The 23,643-nt window shown below is 41.7% G+C and overlaps 1 protein-coding gene across 3 annotated transcripts in view; it reads left to right on the top strand.

Annotated features, from left to right (window-relative positions):
• Positions 1-23,170, top strand: part of ASXL3 (ASXL transcriptional regulator 3) — a 326,363-nt gene extending 303,193 nt beyond the window's left edge. For all 3 annotated transcript variants that reach the window (XM_033934243.1, XM_033934244.1, XM_033934246.1), the window contains one exon: positions 18,597-23,170. In XM_033934243.1, the coding sequence (XP_033790134.1) occupies positions 18,597-22,202 (3,606 nt within the window). In that variant the 3' untranslated portion in view covers positions 22,203-23,170. The remainder of the gene's footprint in view (positions 1-18,596) is intronic.
• The last annotated feature ends 473 nt before the right edge of the window (positions 23,171-23,643 follow it).

Here is a 23,643-nt window from a genome sequence, read left to right as displayed (position 1 = left end):
TCCCTTGAGGTGGTGATGCCCTCTTATGCAACCTACAGGCTTATGCTGTTGACAATTTACATAATTTCTCCTCCGGATCATCAGCTTCTGTTGTGATGATATACCTCATCCATTTTCTGTATGCATAGTGTTGTGAAACCAAGTACTGTACTATTTTATTTAATATTTTTTATGCATTATCAAATTAACAATCAAGCTATAACACTCGTAAAAGTAAAATAAAGCAGAATGGGTTTCCCAAAAAAATAAAAACAACAAAAGGAAAAGATTGCCTGATCTGTATTTCTGATCTTCTTTAATATACTATAGAGGAGGTCAGGAATACAGAATAATGTCATATATAAAAACATAATAGCTACAATCATACGCCAGACTAGAGTCAAGCATTAATTTTGACTCCATTACAAAAATTCTAAGTGAGAGCCTTGTATATGCTTTTGGAGGCTATAATTGGAAAAAGATGTGTAGCTTCCCCAAAAATATATTTAGAGGACTGATAAATACTCGTAACAATACATTTAGAAAGAAATTTGAGAAAAAAAAGTGACCCCGCCTCCCCCCCCCCAACTAGAGCATACTAGGATGTAAAAGCAGAAATTGACTTTGCTGTCTCTGTGTCTCTTGATAAATCAGAAAAAAACATTCAGCTCACTAAATAACTTACTTTCCCTTTTATCAAACCGTGCTCTTAAGCAGCGCAAGCTAAATGCCACACCACCAATTCTGTTCCTATGGGCGGCTCAGCATTTAGCTTGCGCTGCTTGGCAGTGCGGCTTGATAAAAAGGGGGATTCATTCTTTGTGCTTAAAATATCTTTTCAAAAGAAAGTCCCTTACAGAATTATTAGATAGAACAAGAAATAAAGTTGCAGTATCTGATATAGATTTCTCATGCTACACTTGAGAAAATTCCATTGAGGCCAATGTAAGGTTTTCAGTCTGCTTCGATTTCCCACAAACTCTAGATCAGTGTCTTGCAAACTGTGTGCCACAAAGAGATTCCAGAATTTATTTTAAAAATTCCCTTCATAAAAAAAGAATTCATAAAATAAATATACGCTAGAATGGATGATGTGTACATCATATATGCAAGAGTCTGTCAGCCACCAGTGCGTCTCCTCCTGTCTGCCCCCGGCGTACCTCTGTAAATGTTTGCCAGCACAAGCAGCATCTTCCACCTGCTGCTTGCGCCAGCCTCAATTCCCTTCTGACATCACTTCCTGGTCTGACATCACTTCCTGGTCACAGGACCAGGACGCGACATCAGAAGGGAGCAGAGGATGGCACAAGCAACAGTTGGAAGATACTGCTCACACCGGCAAACATTCACAGAGGTATAATTTCAATTATAATGTGCCGTGAAAAACATTTATTCCGTTTAGTGTGCCAGAGCTCAACTTCACCCATTAGCACTAATAAAAGGCTAACCTTCTTCCACAGACTATTTTGTTTGAGACATCTTCCATTCATTGTCTGTAGTTTGAGAAGATAATGCATTCACTGCAGGGTAAATACATTTTGCAAGATCAGATATTGTATTTCATTTTGTCTTCAGAGACGCTTCTGCTGGTTTTCATAATCCAAGTTTCCGGCAAAGAAACGAGAATATTTCATTTTGCCTACCTCCCGTTCACTTTTACCCTTCTGAAGTCCAACAGATTCTCTCACCTCCAGTGATGTCATTATCTGCCCCGCAGCTCTATCGACACTTGATTTTATAATATAGCTCACCACACCTTGTTCCAGAGCCTCCATTCTACTCTCTCTCAGTTGGGTACCTCCTTGAACAGTGTCTCCCTCCCAGCTTCTATATGCAGCAATCGAGGGGTGGTGGCATGTGGCCCAGGCTGAGCAGTAGTTCATCCCCTTCTTGCAGGGCTTCTATCAGCAAGACATCTCTTGGATTACTTCACAAGTCTCCTCTATGGGCTATTTAAAAATTGTGCCCACAGCTGGTAGTGCCAAGGGTTTCTGTGCTTTTGTCTGCTTATCCCTACATTTTCCCATCAATGGAAATTGCTGCTTTCAGCAGAGAATCAAAACATAAAAGGCTACCTTGGCAGTTTCTTAGTATACAGCTGCCATCATTAATCCCCCCATTCTGTACTAATTTAAAGGCTATTGCCAGAAACTTAAACATAATCTGACCTCTACTGGCAACTAATGAAGCTGCTTTAAAAATGGCAATGCTTGCATAATGCCAATGATGTTTAATTTTGTTCTATTTGTTATTGTTTTGCATGCTTTTGTTTAATAAAAATGATTTAAACTTGGTTTGTAGATTTACCACGTTAATGCAATTAACATGCTAAATCTGTAACGCCATTTTTAAAAAATTTTAATTACAATCAACGCGATTGCCTAGTCTTCCTGTGTCAGGATCCTGCTACTCTCACTCTCTCTCTCAAAAAGTGGCTGTGGTGTCAGTGTGTCCATGCTGCCACTAACTCTGTCTGCCTAGTATAAAAGAAGCAATTGATATAACTTCCTGTTCTTGGGTTGGGCAGAGCTAGTGACAGCACAGACACACTAATGCTGAATGAGTGCACTCCATCCCCTCTGTGATGCATGTGCAAGACAGGCACTACAAGATAAATGAGACCCTGGTGTCCCCCCTCCCCAAATCTGAGATTCTCCTCCCTACCCCTTTTCTGCACTGCTTTCTCACTTCTCCCTGATTCTGGGTGGCCCAGTTGCTCTCTGGGAAGAGTTGGATGCCGCTCCTTCCTCCTGTGGTTTTTTCCGGCCCTTTTTGGTTGCACCCGGTAAACTGGAGATGGCCCCGTTTTAAAAGGAGAGGCTATGAGAGAGGCAGTGGCAGAGTGACGGGTGGGAATTTCTGATGGGAGAGGTGCTTTTTCGAGAAGACAGTGAGCAAGGAGGGAGAGAGATGCTGTATGGATGAGGAATGTGCTGGGTTCGGGGGCATGGAAGACAAAGAGGTGCTGCATCAGGGGAAGGAGAAAAAGGGACGAGCAAGGAAGGAGAGATGGGGTATACTAGAGGACAAGGATAAGAGAGATGCTGAACCTCATGGAGTGGGTGGGGAGGGAAGCAAGAGATCCAATAAAAGGATTGAGGAAGATGCATAGGGGAGGGGCAAGAAGGGAGAGAAATGCTGAACTTGGGGAGGGGTTGAGGAGGAAAGAGAGAGGTTCAATGAGGTGATTGAGAAGGGGAAATTGGATACACAGAGGTAGGGAAAGAGTTACTGGATATAAGGGGTGAATGGGGAAAAGAAGAGGAGACACACTGGCCTGGAGGCAAGAGAAAGGAGAGTCAAGGATAGGGCTGAGAGGGTGAAAGGAAATGGGGGTTACATAGTAGATAGAAAGATAGGAAGCTACAGATAAACAAGTGATTTATGCTTGATTCCAGGAAATTTTTTTTGTTGTAATATTTTCTTTAAAATATCTTAACCCTTCCCCCTCCCCACCCCCCTGTTTTACAAAACTGAAACTATGGCAGTAACAGCTCCAATGTTCATAGAATTCCTATGAGCATCAGAGCTGTTACAGCCGTGGCTGGCACTAAAAACCTTGCTACAATTTTGTAATGGGGGATTAGATATTAATAGTGATTAATCGCTAATACACAGCACAATTAAAATTTTTAATTTTCCTGCAGCCCTAATTTAAACATAAAAATAGCAATGCTTTCTTACACTTTCACCCTCCAAAGATCATTGTAATGGCCATATTTTGCATTTCCTACTTGTTCAATAATGTTTCCTTAGGCAATCTCAAATATACCAAAGTGCAATAATCAGATAGTGGTGTCAGCTGTGTTTCTTTCACAATCTTAAAAACTGTTTTTTGCAAATGCATCTTATTTGAGGCAGTAATACAGAATGCTTTTTGAACTATTGTTGCTACATGTAATTCCAGTGTTAATGCTGTATCTAATTCAAAGACTTTTTAAACTCATTTATAGAAGGAATTTTAGGGGTCCTTTTATCAAGCTGCGCTAGCGGGGTTAGTGCATCGGACATTTCATCACGCGCTAACCCCCGTGGCCAGCTAAAAAACTAATGCCTGCTCAATGCAAGTGTTAGCGGCTAGCACAGCAGGTGGTTTAACGCGCGATATTACACGTGTTAAACCCCCCTACCGCAGCTTGATAAAAGGACCCCTTAATCTGTCCTAAATAAGGCTCTTTTAAAGGCATTCTCCTATAAACTGATCCTACCTATAATAAAGCTGTGTTTTCAGGATTAATCTTTAATAGCATTTGATCAGTCCTGAACCATTAAAAAAATTATCCCCCCCCCTTCTTTTACAAAACTGTAGCGCAGTTTTTAGTACCAACCACAGCGCTAACAGCTCCAACACTCATAAGAATTCTACGCTATAGTTTTGTAAAAGGATGGGGGGTGTTAAATGTATTGCCAACGAGTTTCTAATAGGAATCGCTATTTGGATGTCAGCTGCATATATAAAATACATAATCTCCAACTATTAAAAAATTCTTCCCCTAAAATTAACAAGATATTGAATAAAATCAGTAATAAGGATGACCTTTAAGGTATACTTCACTTGATTTCCCGTTTGGCCAAAATCTTTTGATCCACACAAGATGATAAATGAATTGAGCATGCTCATTTAGCACGACCTTAGAAGATACCGTGTATACTCGAATATAAACTGGGATTTTGGGACCAAAAAAATTGGCTCAAAAATGGGGGTCCCAGTTTATATTTAGGTCACCACCTCTACCCCCTTCCAAAATTATTGCAGGCCGCCACCGCCAGGCTTTGCAGTCTGCCGCCCTCCCTGTCCTAGCCTCAGGCTCATACTGGTGGAGGTGCAGCAGGCAGGAGCGAACTTTCCAAGTTCCTGCCCCACTGTTAACTGGCTGCCTGTGAGCGTCTTTGGCCGCTGAGATGAAACACAAGCAGGAACCATTAAGGAAGCCGCTCAGCACTGAGCAGCAGCGCAAAATTGTGCACCTGTTTGTGCTTCTTCTCAGCAGCCGAAGACGCTCACAGGCAGCCAGTTAACAGCGGGGCAGGAACTTGGAAAGTTTGTTCCTGCTCGCTGCACCTCCACCGACGATCACCAGTAAAGATATGAGCCTGAGGCTAGGACAGGGAGGGCGGCAGGCTGCAGAGCCTGGAAGGTAGGAAGGGTGCAGAGTCTGACGGAGGAGGGAAGAAAGGGGACTGGGTGCAATGCCTGACAGGGGAGAGAGGGAAGGAAGGAAGGGGGCTGGGTGCAATGCCTGACAGGGGAGGGAGGGAAGAGTCCTGGGTGCAGTGCCTGGCAGAAAGGGAGCTCGGTAGGGAGCCTGACAGGGCAGGGCACTTGAATATTAACCCACCCGACTTACATTCAAGTCAACCATTTTTCCTCCTTTTTGGGGGGAAAGGGGGTCTCGACTTGTATTCGGATCAACTTATATTCGAGTATATACGGTAGTATGTTTACAGTATTTAGTCTGTTCAATCCAAAAATGGTACTATTTCTCTCAAAATGTAAACTTGGAAAAATTATGAATAACAGTATGTAATCCTTAATGTTGTCCCAAAGTTGACTGCTATTACCATGCAGTTGATGGATTTAGGGCTCCTTTTACTAAGGTGCGCTAGCGTTTGTAGCACACGCAGGAAATTACCATGCGCTACACCCCACGCTATGCTTCTAGAACTAATTCCAGCTCAATGCTGATGTTAAGGTCTAGCACGCATGGCAATGTAGCGCGCGCTATTCCGCGTGTTAAAGCCCTAACGCAGCTTAGGAAAAGGAGCCCTTAATCTCTCATGAATTAAATGATTTAAATCGACCTCAGAAACACCATTCCGCTGCCAGAATAAATTTGTTTCCTGTGGCAAGCTTTATGTGTCAAGATCTTCACTGGCCTATTTATATTTTCAAATGCTGAAGAAGTTCATATAAGTTTCAGAACTCTCTTATTTTCACAACAATTAATTTATATGAATTTTCACATGCATACGCTTTGCACTTATCTTAATAGATGTGACTAGGGAGGACTGGATCCGACATATTTTGCCAAAGCTTTATTGAGGATCCCCACAGTCACTGCCATCATCCGACTCTCCTTAACTTCTCAGAGCCACTAGCCATTCCTCGCCCTATGCATCCAAGCATCCTTCTAGTTTTTCTCATTGCCTTTTTTAACCTCTTTTGACCACCTTAAGATAATCACACATGATTATAACTGTCCTGCTCTTTTTTGTGCACAAAAATTCACCCCTATACTGTACTGTTCCCTCAGGTTTGTGTAGCACAAATGCATGACACTGAATTCACAGCTTTAAATCTTAGCTGCCAAATTCTGGACCATTATTCAAACTTTGTTAGGTCTTTCCTCATGTTATCCACACTATCAGGGGTGTCTTCCTTATTGAAAATTTGCAAAGAGGCCAATCTTATCAGACAGCCCTTCAGCAATATCATTTACACAAATGTTAAAAAGAACAGGCCCAAGAAACCAACTTTGTGGTACACCACTGGTAATATTCCTTTCCTCAAAGTGTGTTCCATTTACCATTAACCTCTGTTGTCTTCCATTCAATCAGTTTCTAGCCCAGTCCATCACTTTGGGGCCCAATTCATCACTTTGGAGCCCATAATGAGGGCACTCAGTTTATTTATTAGACATCTGTGTGGAACTGTGTGAAGGCTTTGCTAAAATCTAAATAAAACCACATCTAGCTCTCTCACTCTATCCAACTGTCTGGTCACCCAGTCAGAAATTGATCATATTTGTGTGACAGGACCTTCCTCTAGTGAAGCCATGTTGACTCAGGTTCTGTAATTCATTGTATTCCAGAAGTTTCACTGTTCTCTGGGAGGGGGGGGAGTTGTAATCGTTTCCATTAATTTACTTACCACAGAAGTCAGCATGTAGTTCCCTACCTCTTCCTTACTTCTGCTTTTGTGAAGATGGACCACCTCCATCCTTCTCCAGTCCTCCAGTACCATTCCAAACCTTAGAGAAACATTGAAAAGGCCAGCAAACATAGCTGCCAGAATTTTCCTAAGTTACTTCAGTACTTGGATGTATGCCATCCAGGCCATGTTGCTTTGTCTTCCCTAGCTTAGATAGCTCCTCATGAACACAGTCTTCTGCAAATTGTTCAGGGTTTACCACACCTCCATTTCTATCTATGTTTGTCTTCTGCAGTCTTGCTCCTAGTCCTTTAGTTGTCAACACAGAACAGAAATATTTGTTATGCAATTCAGCCTTATCTTTATCAGTTTCTATATATTTCTCCCCTTCACATTTGAGTCTTACATTGCCTCTCTTTTGCACTTCCCCCTAACATATCTAAAAGAGTTCCCCCCCCCACTCCTTGTTACTGTTAGCTATTTTTTCTTCTAGTTGCATCTTTTCTTTCCTGACTGCTCTTCCTGCTTCTCTTAATTTTTCCAGATATTTTTGCCAGTTTTCTTCTTTCTGTGATTTTTTTGTAGTTTATGAAGGTTAACCTTTTTTTCCTTATCTTTTCAGCTACTAATTTTGAGAACCAAATTGGCCTCTTACTCTTAATTACTTTCCTTACAAAATGGTTTGATGCACTTACAATAGCTCCTTTCAGGTTTGCCCACTGCTTTCCTACTTCTTCAAGATGTTCCCATCCAGACAATAAGTCCTTGGCATAATCCCCCATCTGAACAAAGTTAGTTTTGTTTTGTTTTTTAGTCTAGACCTTCACTTTGAATGACCCTCTACAGCTGTCTTAAAATGACACCACACCATCTGGTGATCACTGGATACCAGATGATCACCCACTATAACACTAGAAGCACTCTCCCCATTCGAAAGCATGAAGTCCAGTATAGCACCATCCTATGGGTTTCATTACCAACTGTTGGAACAGTTCTCTCTGTAGAGAATCCAGGTTCTCCCTACTCCTAAGAGACCCTGCAATAGGCAATCAAATCAACATCTGGCATATTAAAAATAATTTATTAGCAGTATTTCCCCTTTTACAGCTATATTTTGAATGTCTTCAATTAAATCTCTGTCTACTTCTGTCTGTGAAGGAGGCCTGTATATCACACCAATGTAAATACATTTTCCACTTTCCAGACTGACCCACAGCATGGGACAGATACATGGGATCTCTTAGGGAGGGGAGGAGATATTGGATGCTGCTGATGGACAGAGTGGATAGGCCATTTGGCCTTTATCTGCTGTCATGTTTTTATATTTCTTATCCTGTAGGTTCTGCAATTATGTAGCTTTAATATGTTCTTTAACTTTTAATGCCACTCCTCTCTCCTTTTCTTCCTAGTCTGTCTTTCCTGAACATATAGGTTATAGCCCAGTACAACTATATCCCAATCATTGTTCTCAGTGAACCACATCTGTGATTGTCACTAAATCCAAATTAGCCTCTTCCATCACAGCCTCTAGATTCAGAACCTTATTTCTCATACTGCTTTACAGACATTGCCCCTAATCCCCATTTTCATAGAGGTATTTAATTCTTCACTTCCCCAAGGGCTTTGGTCACCCAGCCTCAGTGACTCCAGTTTAAAGCCCTCTTCAGTAGGTTATCCAGTCTACTGCTGAAGACGTCTTCTTTTCTTTGATAGACACACCATCTCTGCTCAGCAGCCCTTGGAAAATCATCCCGTGGTCCAGGAAACCAAAACGCTCTTGATGATACTAGCCTGCACAGCCATGCATTCATCTCCGGGATGCAAGCTTCTCTGCCTAAGTGCTATTGTTTTGGCACTGATGGTTTTTAGGTGCTAGCCCTAACTGCTTTTACCACATCCTCTAGCAATGAGATCTAGAGCTTAACTAGACATAGATTAAAAAAATATTTTCTCTGATAGCTTCATGTTGTGGCATGTCCCCTAGTCATATTTTCTCTGATAGCTTCATGTTGTGACATGTCCCCTAGTCTTTGTACTGTTTGAAAAAATAAACAAAGTATTTGCGTTTACCAGCTCCACTCCACTCAGAATTGTATAGACTTCTATCATATCTCCCCTTGACCATCTCTCCTACAAATTGAAGGGCCCCCAACTTCTTTAGCCTTTCTTCATATGAAAGTTGTTCCATCCCCTTACTCATTTTGAATGCTTTTATCTCTACTTTTCTTAATTCTGCTATATCTGCACAGAATTGCACATAGTACTCATGGTGCAATTGTCACATTATATTTTTTATGTTATCCTCTATTCTTTTCTTGACAATTGCTAACATTCTGTTTGCGTTTTTGATTATCGATGCACACCGAGTAGATTATGTCAGTGTGTTGTCATTATAAGGGAGGAGAATTTATAAGAAGGTAAGAGTTGCCTTGCTGGAACAAACCAAAGGTCCATCAAGCCCAGTATCCTGTCACAGGTACCTGGCAAGATCCCAAGGAGTAGAACAGATTATATGTTGCTTATTGTAGGAATAAGCAGTGGATTTCCTGAAGTCCATCTTAATAATGGCTTATAGGCTTCTGTTTTAGGAAATTATCCAACTCTTTTTAAAACCCTGCTAAGCTAACTGCTTTCACCACATTCTCTGGCAATGAATTGCAGTGTAACATGTTGAATGAAGAAATATTTTCTCTGGCTGTTTTAAATTTACTTCTTAGTATCTTCTTGGCATGCCCCCTAGTCCTAATAAACCAGCGATTCATATCTACCCATTCAACTCCACGCAGCATTTTATAGATCTCTATCATATCTCCCCTGAACCTTCTCTTCTCCAGGTTGAAGAGCCCTATCCACTTTAACTTTTCCTTATAGGAAAGTTGTCCCTTCCCTTTTATCATTTTCATCACCCTTCTCTGTACTTTTTTCTAATTCAGCAATATCTTTTTTGAGATGTGGCAACCAGAATTGCACACAGTATTCAAGGAGTGACCACACCATGGAGCAATACAAGGGCTTTATAACATTCTCATCTTTGTTTTCCATTACTTTCCTGATAATTCCTAGCATTCTTTACCTCCTATCCCTTGACTTTCTAATTTCCTTAGAAGTCTTTCATGAAATACTTTACTACTACAACAACTACTACTACTATTTATCACTTCTGTAGCGCTGAAAGGTATATGCAGCGCTGTACATTTTGACATTTAATAGACGATCCCTGCTCGGAAGAGCTTACAATCTAACTCAGACAGACATGACATTTAGGGTTGGGGATGCAGAACCTAAAGTGAAAGGAGTTAGAAGTTGAAAGCAGTCTTGAAGAGGTGGGCTTTTAACTTGGACTTGAACACTGCAACATACGGAGCCCACTGTAGGGCTTTGGACGGTTTGTTCCAGGCATACGGTGCAGCACGATAGAAGGGAGTTGGCAGAGGTGGAAAAGGGCACAGACAGGAGGCACTTACCAACTGAGCAGAGCTCACAGGGAGGAACATAGAAGGAGATAAGTGAAGAGAGGGGCAGCCAAGTGAATGCATTTGTTGGCCAGTAAGAGGAGTGTAAATTGTTTTTGGAAATGGATGGGAAGCCAGTGAAGGATTTTAGGAGAGGGGTTACATAACTATAGCAGCTCTCATAGACTATGAGTCATACAGCTGAATTCTGGATGGATTAAAGAGAAGAAAAATGGCCAAGTGGAAGATCTGAGACTAGCGAGTTGCAGTAATCTAAGCATGAAGTGATGGTGGCATGGATAAGGGTTTTGGTAGTATGCTCAGAGAAGAAGGATCAGATTTTGGGAATATTATAGAGGAAGAAGCGGCACATTGTAGCGATTATGTTGTATCTGAGAGGAGAAGGAGAGAGAGGAGTCAAAGATGATCCCGAGATTGCAAGCAGACAAGACAGGGAGCCCTCCTCTTTGAGAGTGCTTTTGACTCCTAACTCCTCTCACTTTGGGTTCTGCATCCCCTACACTCTATGTCATGTCTGTCTGTCCAAGTTAGATTGTAAGCTCTTCTGAGCAGGGACCATCTATAAATGTCAGAATGTACAGTGCTGCGTACGCCTTTCAGATCGATATAAGTGATAAGTAGTAGTAAAATGAGCAGCTCTGCTTTAGCCATATTCAGTTTTAGATGGCAATGGGACATCCAGGTGGCAATGTCGGACAGGCAGGCTGAGACTTGGGTCTGGGTTTCAGTAGAGATATATGATGTGGAGAGGTAGATCTGGGAGTTCTCAGCATAGAGGTGATACTAGAAACCATAGGAGGAGATCAGCACTCCAATTGAGCAGGTATAGATTGAGAAAATGAGTGGTCCCAGAACAGAGCCTTGAGGTACACCAATTGATAGTAGGATGGCTGTGGAGGAGGAACCATCATTGCATACACTGAAGGTGGGATGGGAGAGAGGAAGAAAACCAGATGAGAGCAGAATCCTGAAATCCCATCAAAGAGAGTGAATTAAAGAGTAGGTGGTGATCAACAGTACTAAAGGCAGAAGATAGATCAAGAAGGATGAAGATAGAGTAGAGGCCTTTGGATCTGGCCAGGAACATGTTATTGGAAACTTTAGTGAGGGCAGTTTCCATGGGATGCAGCGGGTGAAGCCTGACTGAAGAGGATCAAGAATAGCTTGGGATGAAAGAAAGTCCAGGCAATGATGTTGAACAGCATATTCAAGTAACATGGATAAGGGGAGGAGGGATATGGGATAAGAGTTGGAGGGGCACATGGGGTCCAGTGAGGGGTTTTTGAGGAGAAGTGTGAGAACGGCATGTTTGAAGGCATCAGAGACAGTTGCGATGGAGAGAGATAGGTTGAGGATGTGACAGATAGGAGGGATGACAGTAGGTGAGGTAGTACTGAGTAGTTGAGTGGGAATCAGATCAGAGGAGCATGTAGTGGGTTTGGAGCATGAGAGAAGATGTGTGGTTTCTTCCTCGGTGATTTCAGAGAAGGAGGAGAATGTGGCAGGTGTTGAGGTGAGGGGGATGCAGCCTGGTTGAGAGCTCAAGGTAAATCGTCTGGATCTTATTGTAGAAGAACTCTGCCATAGTCTGAGGAGAAATTGAAGGGGGGATAGGAGGTAAGGGTGCTTTGAGTAGGGAGTTTAGTGTGGCGAAGAGTCAGTGAGGTTTGGAACTAAGAGAGGTGGTGGTCATAGATTTCCCTTGACTAAATCCATGTTGTCTCATTAATCCATGCTTATGTGTGCTAAATGCTAAAAGCCCATTCTGTACCTATGGGCTTTTTGCATTCAGCATATGCTAATTCCCTTTACTCACATTAAGGTGTGTTAAGGTTATAACGGTGCTTGATGAATGCCCCCATTAGATCATTTTCCTAAGAACTGTCTCCTAATGTGGAACCTACCATCGTGTAGCTATAGTTTAGGTTATTCTTCTCTATATGCACATGTGAGCATTACATTTCATTTGCAATTCAGCAGCTTGAATACTTTTGTATAATCTGCAGATTTGATCACCTCATTTGTCTTTCCCATTTCCTGATGATCTATAAATATATATAGGACAGGCGTTGGTTTTGCCAGTATTTGATTATTCTAATTCTGTATTATTAGGTTTGCCAAAACATTTATTGCAAGCTCTACAGGTGATACAAAATGCAGCTGTGAGATTGCTTACTGGCTGTCCTCATTCATGTCGCATTTCCCTCATTTTTAAGGAAATCCATAGGTCACCTAAAAAATCTGTGCCAGTGCTATAAAATCTAATCATACTGTATAGAACCATGCTTAGTGCCACTGAAGTGGCCTCAGGTGTCACTGGGTGTCCTGACTTTTAGGGCCACTATATTTATGCCTGGGTTTTCTTGGCCTACCATATATACTCAAATATAAACTGACTCAAATATGAATTGAGATAACCTTCCCCCCCCCCACCATAAAATGGAGGAAATAAGATTGACTTGAATATAAACGGGAGGGGGGGGAAATATTCAAGTGCAGGCCCTGCCCTGCCAGGCTTTGCAACCAGCCCCTCCCTGTCCTGCCCTGCACTCTGTTCCCCCTCCCTCCCTGCTTTGCCAGGCTCTGAATCCAGCCCCCTCTCTTACTCCCTTGCCTGCCCTGTTGGTCTCTGCACCCAGCTCCCCGCCTTCCCTGCCTTGAAAGATTTTGTACCCTGTCCCGCTTCCTCCCGATGCCTTACAGGCCTCCACCAGGCCTGCTGTAACTCCTTGTGGTCCAGCAGTTGGCCAGGACAAGAGGTTTCCCTTCTGCCTCCTGTCCTGACCTACTCTGAGAAGTTTTACCTCCTTCTACCATTCCTTGCATACTTTTCGAATCCCTGGTGGTCCAGCGGTGAACCATGGCAGGAGTGGCTTTCCTTTGCTTCTACTGGTGCAGAGCCACTAGCTGATTGTCTGCTGCAAGTTCTCGCTAATCAGCTAGCAGTTCTGAATGGGCAGGAGAAAAGAAAGGTCACTTCTGCCGCAGTTCACCGCTGGACCACAAGGAATTCGAAAGGTATGTGGGGGAGGGGGAAGGAGGTAAAATTTCTTAGGCGGGAGGGGTCCCAGCCCACTCTTGGACCAACATAAGAATAGCCTTACTGAGTCAGACCAATGATCCATCAAGTCCAGTAGCCCGTTCTCACAGTGGCCAATCCAGGTCCCTAGTACCTGGCAGAAACCCAAGGAGTAGCAATATTCCATGCTACCGATTCAGGGCAAGCAGTGTCTTCCCCATATCTTTCTCAATAACAGACTATGGACTTTTCCTCCAGGAACTTGTCCAAACCTTTCTTAAAACCAGCTATGCTATCCGCTCTTACCACAACCTCTGGCAATGCATTCTAGAGCTTGACTATTCTCTGAGTGAAAAAAAAATTTCCTCCTATTGGTTTTAAAAGTATTTCCCTGTAACTTCAACGAGTTTCCCCTAGTCTTTGTAATTTTTGATAGAGTGAAAAATCAGTTCACTTGTATCCATTCTACTCCACTCAGGATTTTGTAGACTTCAATCATATCTCCCCTCAGCTGCCTCTTTTCCAAGCTGAAGAGCCCTAACCATTTTAGTCTTTCTTCATATGAGAGGAGTTCCATCCCCTTTATCATCTTGGTCGCTCTTCTTTGAACCTTTTCTAGCGCCACTATATCCTTCTTGAGATAAGGAGACCAGAATTGAACGCAATAGTCCAGATGAGGTCACACCACGGAGCGATAGAGGGACATTATAACATTCTTAGTCTTATTAACCATCCCTTTTTTAATAATTCCTAGCATACTGTATGCTTTTTTGGCCACCGCCGCACATTAGGTGGAAGGTTTCATCGTATTGTCTACAATGATACCCAGATCCCTTTCTTGGGCACTAACCCCCAAGGTGGACCCTAGCATCCAATAACTGTGATTCAGTTTATTCTTCCCAATGTGCTTCACTTTGTATTTGTCCACATTAAATTTCATCTTCCATATGGACACACAGTCTTCCAATTTCCTAAGGTCCGCCTGCAATTTTTCACAATCCGCATGCGTTTTAACAACTTTGAACAGTTTAATGTCATCTGCAAATTCAATCACCTCACTCATCGTTCCAATTTCCAGATCATTCATAAATAAGTTAAAAAGCACCGGTCCCAGTACAGACCCCTGCGGCACTCCACTGTTTACTGTCCTCCATTGAGAAAAATGACCATTTAACCCTACCCTTTGTTTTATATCCAATAACCAATTCCACACCAGGGATTTAACAGGAACGCTGGGAGGAGGGAAATAAAAGTTGTTCAAAGTCAGCCAGTTCAGGAGAGGGAAGAGATCCCTCCTGTCCTGGCCCACCTCTGCACCACTAGGTCTTATGACAGGCCCGGCAAAGGCCTGCAATAGGTTCGGGAGGGGAGCCGGTCAGCGGTGACCCAAATATAAACCAAGACCCCCATTTTTGGGCCATTGTTTTGGCCCCAAAATCTCAGTTTATGTTTGAGTATATATGGTAAATGCCTGCCCATAAGTTGAAAAACAGGTGCCTAACTCAAAAATATCTTGTGATTTGCCCCTAACCATGTCCACTTTCGACTAGGCGCAGACTTTTTATAAAATCGTACTTTGCAAGTTATGTGCCTAACTTTAAATAAGTCCAATAAACTCCAATTATGAGATATTAAATGCCTATATCAGCTAGGCATGCCAATGTAGGCGCCTAACTTTAGACAGACTTTATAGAATTTGCCCCTTTATTCAAAAAGCATTTAACAATGAAACACCATTAGCATTGGCCATGGTTTTGAGAGTGTATCATATGAGTCGCAGTTTGAGGTCTATGAATAAGACGCTTTTGGATGTCCCCAGTTTAATTATATTAGACTAGATACTTCTCATTCTAATATGTTTGAAATTGAAGGGGCTTGCCTTTTGAACATTCTTCCATTGGAGATATGACGTATATGTTCAGTAATAAAATATATATATTAAACAATACAAAAAACAAATACAACAAAATAGTAGACAATTACTGAACTTATGTGACATCGAAAAGTTATTTTCAAAATTGGCCATATATAAATTTGCTATAGAAGGTATCATTATACAGCCCAAAGCTGTTTCCCTCACCTGTTGCATGTTCTATAAGGATATGTTTCTTTATTGGAAATTTATTTGTATATATTGGCGCACATATTCACTTCTGGATCCTGTTCACTCTATATGTATGTTGTTTTTTATAATTTACCACCTACCCCCCTCCTTTGCAAAACTGTAGCACATTTTTTAGCGCTGGCCGTGACGGTAGCAGCTCCTAAGTGCATAGGAATTCTGTATGAGCGTTGGTGCTGTTACCATTGCAGCTGGCACTATAAACCGCACTACGTTTTTGTAAAATGGGGGGGTTAGACTGATTATATCTTATTTTATATTTTAAGTGTACTACTGTTTTAGTTATACCCCTGAAGCAGCTCTGTTTAGGTGAAACGTGGATGACATTGGGTTTTTTGTTTCAATAAATAACTTTTTCTGAAAGAATTTGATTAGGACCCGTTCTTTCTGCGCCCAAAATCAGAATGGCAGCATTGAAAAGGACACTACTGCAGCGTGGCACATCTCTTTGGAACCAGCACCAAAAAGGGCCTTATTATTTTCCATATTTTGAGGCTGTGGCATGCACTAAACTTCACTTATTGTTATGGCTCATAATAAATGTTTGTTGCAGCAAGTCAAATAGTTGAAGATGTACAGAATTAGTAGCTGCAAAACAGTACCTTGTTAGCAATGCTGAGTTACATCTAAAATTGAACTGCTCATTAACATGCATGTAAACTTGGTAGCTGGCACTACCAACAGCATAGTTGTTTTAATCTATTGACTTCAAAATGTATACTTGCTATTTATGCCAACATGAATGCATTTACTAAGGGATCAGTATTTAAAATAATTTAATTGGGTAGGAAAAGCTCCTGCCCAGTTAAATTGATGTACCGTCCTATGTTATTGTCTTGTAACTTGAACTCTAAAGATTTATATATTTATATGATTGTTTTATCCAACTATGTAAACAGCTATGAAGCCTTCTTTAAATGAAGAAATTGCCTGTGCAGGCTTATCCACTGATATTTAGTGGCGATTAATTGCATAGTGCTGCTGAATATCGGTACTAACCACTAAAGTCAAAACTGGCTATTCAGCGGATGATCTGGGAATGGAGTCATCGCTTAATAGGTTAAGTACCAATATTCAGCTCTTAACTGATTCAATAAGATGACCAAATAGGACCACATAACTAGAGGTTCTATCTTTGGCCAGTTTAACTTAACCAGCTTAAGGCTGGATATTGGCACTTAGCTGGTTAATGCCGGCTGTCCACACATGCTCAGATATTCAGTGCCAGTGCCTGGACATGGCCTGGCATTGGATATCCAGGCATAGAGCTGGTAATGGTGAAAACAATCACTGACTGCTTCAGACTGAATATTTGTCCCTACAAGTACACGTTAAATAACCCATACTTTTATTCACATTTAAAAGTGGATAAAAACTTTCATTTTTAGACTAGGTAACGTCAGTCGATGTTTGTGCGGATTTTTCAGTTTAGTGGTTACATTTTATACCTGGAAATGAAATGTCAATTCTGCAATATGTTATATAAAAGGCAGTTCTATAAATTAATAACACTATACAGATGTGTCCTACATATGCTTGAGTACCTGAGTAATTTGTAATCCGCATAAAATTGCAGGATATGCGGAATATAAATAAATAAAATAAATTTCTTCTATTCTAAGGACTCTTCAGATTGAAGAGTCCTGCATAGAAGAAATGTAGGACATATCTATATAGTGTTATTAATTTTAGTGATCCTACATCATAAGTATTTGTTGGACCTTTAACTGGCTTCAATAAAAGTAATATAAATTAGATATTTATTTGCTCATTTTGAGCTACATTCTATAAATGGCACCTAAATCAGCAGCTGTGTACAAAAACGGCTGTCAAGCACTCTTAGTTGCCATTTAAAGAATCAGGGTTAATGGCGCCTACCAGAAACCTTAGGCATCTGTAATGTAGGCCAAGGTTTTACTGGCCTACACTACAGACGCCCAAGTCCTTTAGTGAATTGCACCTAATGCCGCCTAAGTCCCATTCCACCCCCTAATCATGCCCACTTAGGCATTACAGCCCAAATTCTATAAGCAGCAGCTAAAGTTAGGCGCCTATCTAAATTGAATAACAAGCTCAATTAAGCTTTTTAATCAGCATTGATTGAAACATAGGCGCCTATCAAGAAAACGCGATTCTGTAACAAGGCGCCTACAAAAATTTAGGTGCCCTTCAAAAAAAATAGGCGCTATGCATGTTAGGCACCTTGTTGCAGAATCTCTGCTCTTAAGCGTGCTTAAGCGCTCAGCTAGGCGCCTAACTTTTAAGTGTGCCTAGGGCTGGCCTATTTACTGGGCGCCTCTAAAATAGGTGCCGCTCAGCGTGATTCACTAAAGAGCACCCAATTGTGCTTGAATCGCGCTGAACGGCACCTAATAAGGCGCCTAACTTTTAGGCGCTGCTTATAGAATTTGGGCTTAGGTGCCCTGCTGTAGGCCCATTACTAGTGCCTACACTAGTGCCTGGCACCTACTTTTTTTTTTTTTTTTTTACAAGTTTTTAATCAGTTTCAAACGACTTGGTCAATTACTGCACCAATTAAAACAAGTTTGGCAGCGGTAAGACGCCTACCACCACCTAACTTAAGGCACCATTTATAGAATATGGCCCTTTGTTTGTAAATATTTAGAACAATGACCTATACTCAAGTACGTGCATATTCCAGCATTTTGCCTAAGGACCATTGTGCCAATTGCTCAACTTACATAGCGCATATTTGTAAGGGGGTTCTACGTAGTAAGTGGAGCATAGGCTGGACACAGGGCTTCCACTTACAGAATACTATAAGTTGCCACACTTAGGCGCCTGCACTTTTCTATAGCTACTGTAAGTTCAGGTGCCTAGATATTAACCACACCAGTACTGGCTTAATGCTAGTATTCTAGAATGGAGCTAAGTTCCATTATAGAATAAGCTACTAAGTGGGAAGCCCCTAATTATACAATTGCCCTCATAATGTAAATTAACATTTTATTATTACTAGATGTACAATTGTATTTTGTATCATGATTATAAAATAAATCTATTGCAAATGCAGTCATTGTAATCCATTGGATCTAATCAGAACTACTGTGCGCTTCTAAATATTTCCAAATTTCTACTAAAGTGACCTTTGTTTTCCTTTTATTCTCTTAGATTCAACTTTCAAAAAGTGGACCACCTTTTATTATCAAGACTCAACCAGTTTCCAAACCAGAGACTCGGGTTTCCTCCAGTACATCTGTCAGCGGAGGAAGGAACACAGGGGCCAGGACTCTTGCAGATATCAAGGCGAGAGCTCAGCAAGCGAGAGCCCAGAGAGAGGCTGCGGCTGCGGCTGCAGTGGCCGCAGCAGCCAGCATTGTATCGGGAGGTGTCGGCAGCCCCTGTGAAGGTGGCAAGACGAGAACGCTGGCACACATCAAGGAGCAGACCAAGGCCAAACTTTTTGCAAAGCATCAAGCCAGAGCCCACTTGCTGCAGACCAGCAAAGATACCAAACCACAGCTTTGCTCAAAGGAGGATCCCCCAGCATTAGATGTGCCCGCTGCCTCTGATACAAAGATTGAAGGTTCTACTGGTGTCATTATTGTTAATCCAAACTGTAGGTCTCCTAGCAACAAGGCTGCTCACCTTCGTGAGACTGCCGCTCTATTGCAGCAGCAGTCACTTAGCACAGCTGCACTGCCAGAAACTGTTACTGACACATCTGTGCACAGTTCTAATGAAAGTATTCCTTCGCTGCATTCATCTGATAAATGTGTTTCATCTACCTCTGATGAAGACAGCGGTGTTTCAGTGCTTTTGAATAAAAGCACTGCCCCGGTGCCTGTTTGCAGTATTGCTTTGTCAGGAGCAATCGAGGACGTTCTCTTTGCAAATTCTGTCGATAAATCTTCTGTTCGGATGTCTGTTGACAATACAAGCACTACCCTGTGTAATATAAATTTGCTAAATTCTCTTCAGGGGTCTGAAGCTCCATGCATAGCGCACGTGCCAAAACGTTCTGATAACCCTATCATTCCAGACTCAGTAGACAGCTCGGGCTTGTCAAGTTCCACGGAGGAGAATAGATTGCCCTTATCAAGCAACAGTGCTACTAATCCAACCTGCAACCAGTATGCTACAGTGCCAACTTCACCCATAGGGAGCAGTTTGTCACACTCTCTTCCTGCCAGTTCTGTGCTCATCTCTCCAGTATGCACTGCCAACAGATTTTCATCTGAAAAGATAGCCATAAGTGAATGCGATGAGCAAGGAGCTGTTTCCATTAGCACTACAGTAAGAGCAAGTTTCAGCTGTGTTGACACAGTTGCTGACTCAGGTGAGAAGCCACCTATTCCGTCATTTACTTGCAATAGGGCAACTATAGATTCCTATGCAAATACCAGTAAAATAGGTGGGGAGAGCTCCGAAAAAATTTCAGGAGCTAGGAATGCAACAGATTTATCTGGAAAACCTCAATCACTGGGTTTTAATCAGACTGCAGTGAACAGATCTATTCCCTGCAAGGTCATTGTTGATCACAGCACAACACTAAATTCCACTTTTAGTTTGTCCTCTTCCACTGAAAAGGCTGAAAACAGTACTGATGTGCCTAACTGTCTGGTTAGAACAGAATCTTCTGCCCTACAGGCTAAAACATTTCCTCAGGTGTCTGTGATTAGCAGGCCTGAGCCTAATAATGAAAGCATGGAGCACAGTTCTGGCTTGCTCAATGTTTCTGGGAAACAAGGTGACAGGAACTTGCAGGTTGCCTGTATAAATTGTCCAGAAGGGCCTCATACACCTGAAGATAAAAGGAGTGAGGTTGTTTCTCCTAGCCGAGGTTTTACAGAAAGGTTACAGTGCCATTCTTCATTTAAATGTGGATCAGATGATGCCTGCAATAGCCAGTACAGTACTAGTAATAGAATTTGTTGGAACGACGAAGAGCAAATGAACCCAACCAAACCAGCAGTCAACCGTGCAAACACAAAAAAGAGCAAAGAGTATACAGAAGGAAGCGTGTTTGAAAATGTCAAAGCAGAGCCTGTAAGCTACACACAGATGTCAGCGTTGCATGCTAGGAGTCTTGTGGGAAACATTCCTGTGAAATCAGAAATCATAGAATCAGACAAGCATTTTTTGATGGACACTGAAGATTTTACAGGATCAGATATTTCTTCCCAGGCTAATGAAACGGCCATAGGTGTACAATCAACTCAGAGCTGTAAGACTTCTGCAGTAGATTTCAGGGAAGACTCCTTGTCGCTACCAACAGAAACCTTGAAAAGAGCTAACAACCCTGGTAATTCTAACTGTCGTTTGTCTTCAGTTGAAGCCAACAACCCTCTAGTGACCCAGTTATTGCAAGGCAACTTGCCTTTGGAGAAGGTATTGCCACAGTCTAGGCTGGGAGCCAAACTTGAGATAAATAGGTTTCCCTTACCTTTGCAAACTACCTCAGGGTGTAAAACAGTAGCTGATAGACATGTTACTGATAACCCTTCATGCTCTCCCACCCAAGACTGTAAGGCATATCCTGCTGGGAGCCTGGTTGCCTTGCAAATTAGAAAGCGCGAAAACCATCCTAAGAAAAGGATGCCTAGACCTGGGGGGGAGCATGCTCAAGTTAAATGTGAACCTGGGAAATTGTCAGCAGAGACAGATGCTAAAGTGACTCCATGCATAACGGGCTCCAGTATGAATCATCTCGGGCCAGGTCAGCCATTTAAACAAGAGTGGCTGAACAAACATTCTGTTCCGAGCAGGATCACTCACAGCCCGGAGATCAAGCAACAGAAACGGCCCCTTCCTTCCTGCAGCTTTCAACAAAACTTATATCACGTTGAAAAAAACGGCGGCTTTCATTCTGAAGCCGGTAGCTCACACAGGCAGAATTTTTACCAAATGCCCGTGGCCACAAGGGGCCCTCTTTCCACAGCGTCTCTCTCACAAGCTTCTGCAAAAGCCACTCCAGACTGCAGTGCCTTTCCCTATAACAGGCATCTAGAACAGAAAGGTATGGGGGAGGTCAATATCCCTCCCCACCAGCTGAGACTAGGGAGTGTGTTTTCACTTAACATTCAGAGTAAGGAAGGTGATGACATTACCACAGCATCACAGACTGCACACCATCCCTTTTTAGTGCAGCCTTCCCCACCTAATGCAGAGGTCCCATCTGATCAGAAACAACCAGCAGTTACCATGGAAACGACTCAAAGACTTAGTTGGCCCCAGCCAGTGAGCATCTGTAGCAATATAAAGTCTGAACCCATTTCTTTTGAGGAAGGTTTAAGCAGCAGCTGTGTACTGAGCATGAAACAAGCTTCCTATGAACAGAATGATGTAAAAGAACAACTCAAAGTATTTGCATTGAAAAATGCAGATTTCTCTTCCTATTTAGTTTCTGAGCCACAAAAGCCTTTCAGTCAACTAACTGTGCAGAAGATTCAGACCCCACAGCAGCAGCAGCAGCAACTTTGTAGGAATTATCCAACGATTCATTTTGGTAGCACAAACTTCAAGAGGGCAGCGTCCGCAATTGAAAAATCCATTGGAATTTTGGGAAGCAGCTCAAACACAGTCACTGGCATGTCTAACCAGAACACTCCAATTCCAGTTCAGAGATTTGCTGACAGTAGCAGTGCGGACGAACTGGAGCTGAAATGCTCTTGTAGGCTGAAAGCCATGATCGTGTGCAAGGGCTGCGGAGCGTTCTGTCATGATGACTGCATTGGCCCTTCAAAACTGTGTGTGGCTTGTTTAGTTGTACGGTAAAGACTGAAAAATGCAGCATTTCTCATCAGTACAGGACAGAACAATGGGAGGGGGGAGGGGAACAAAGCGTTTTTTGTCACCGAGTCCTTTTTATATTATTTTCCTTCCATGAAAATGTTCTGCTTCAGAGTACGGTCATCTCTAGTGTAACATTGCTGGTGTGGTGGGAAACAAACATTCCATGAAAGCAGAAAGGTGAATCAAGTTTTAGAACGGCACTATCTTTTTGTAAGTTTATTGCTATGGCAGAAGGAGGTCTTGAAAACGCTTCTTAACTCAGTCTATTGTATGCACACAGTACAAGTACAGCACTGTTTTTTTGTTTTCGTTTTATTTTGTTTTTTTAAAGAATTGAGAAATGTCCTTTGAGTAGTTGGTACATTTGCTCCTAATTTAATATTCCAATGCACAAATGACAGGGAAATAAGCCAGTATAAAGTAGATGTTGTAGTTCACCAAACTGAATTGTGCATCCCTGCTTTATTTTCATAAGTAACTTTTTATAAAACTCATCTTTTACCCAGGCCTTGGTGTTTAGAGTGAGAGCTTAGAGGTGTGATCTGCAAGCTGTGTGCTGACTTCCACACCAGGCATTAAGGGGTAAAATTTTAATTAGATCAGCTCTTCTCGTTGATTGTCTAAAGGAGATCAGCTGGAACAGTATTAGTATTTTAATAATTTTAAGCCAAGGAACTAAATATTTCTAATCTCAAGTGTTTTTTTCTTCCATTTAGCCACACCCTACTATGTAAATGACTTTAAGAGTTTCAAGCAACTGTTAAAGGCAAAGGAGTGCAAACTATGTAATGGACAGGAGGAAAAGTAATGTTTCTTGCATGCTCTTACTAGTCAATTATATTTTATTGTAAGATTTATCTTTTTTGTATAAGTTATCTTTTCATTTTGTTTGTGAAATTGGATTTCCTGGTTAACACTATATATATTATATTTTTTTGTACATTTTTCTAAGGGACCACTCTTCATTCTGAGAACAGAGGTGTTTTAATTTTTCATGTTTTTTTTTTGTTTGTTTTTTTTTTAGGGGGGTGGAGAAAACAGGTGTAGTGTAGGAAAGATTTTGTTTGTTTTAAAGGATATTACATCTTTTAAAATAAATAAGCTTCAGTATTTATCCAGTACTGTATTTATGTTCCAGAAGCACTAAATGGCAAAGAGCAACACATGCAACTTGGGAGCCTTATCCATGAAAAGAAAGATAAAGTGCATGAAAGAGTGATTAAAGATATACAGTGAATTTTCTCTACTCCGGGTGAACTGGAAATAATTAGAGAACAAAGAACCCATATACAGATGTGTATGTCTGTGTGAATGAATGTATGTAAGGTAAATTAACTGGCTAGACCAATGGTCCTTAAACCTGTCCTGGGGGACCGCCCCAGCCAGTTGAGTTTTCAAGCTATCCCTAATGAATATGCATGAG

This window comes from Geotrypetes seraphini, chromosome 2 (assembly GCF_902459505.1).
Source record: "Geotrypetes seraphini chromosome 2, aGeoSer1.1, whole genome shotgun sequence".
NCBI classification, from domain to species: Eukaryota; Metazoa; Chordata; class Amphibia; order Gymnophiona; family Dermophiidae; genus Geotrypetes; species Geotrypetes seraphini.
This window is presented reverse-complemented; position numbering and strand designations above follow the sequence as displayed.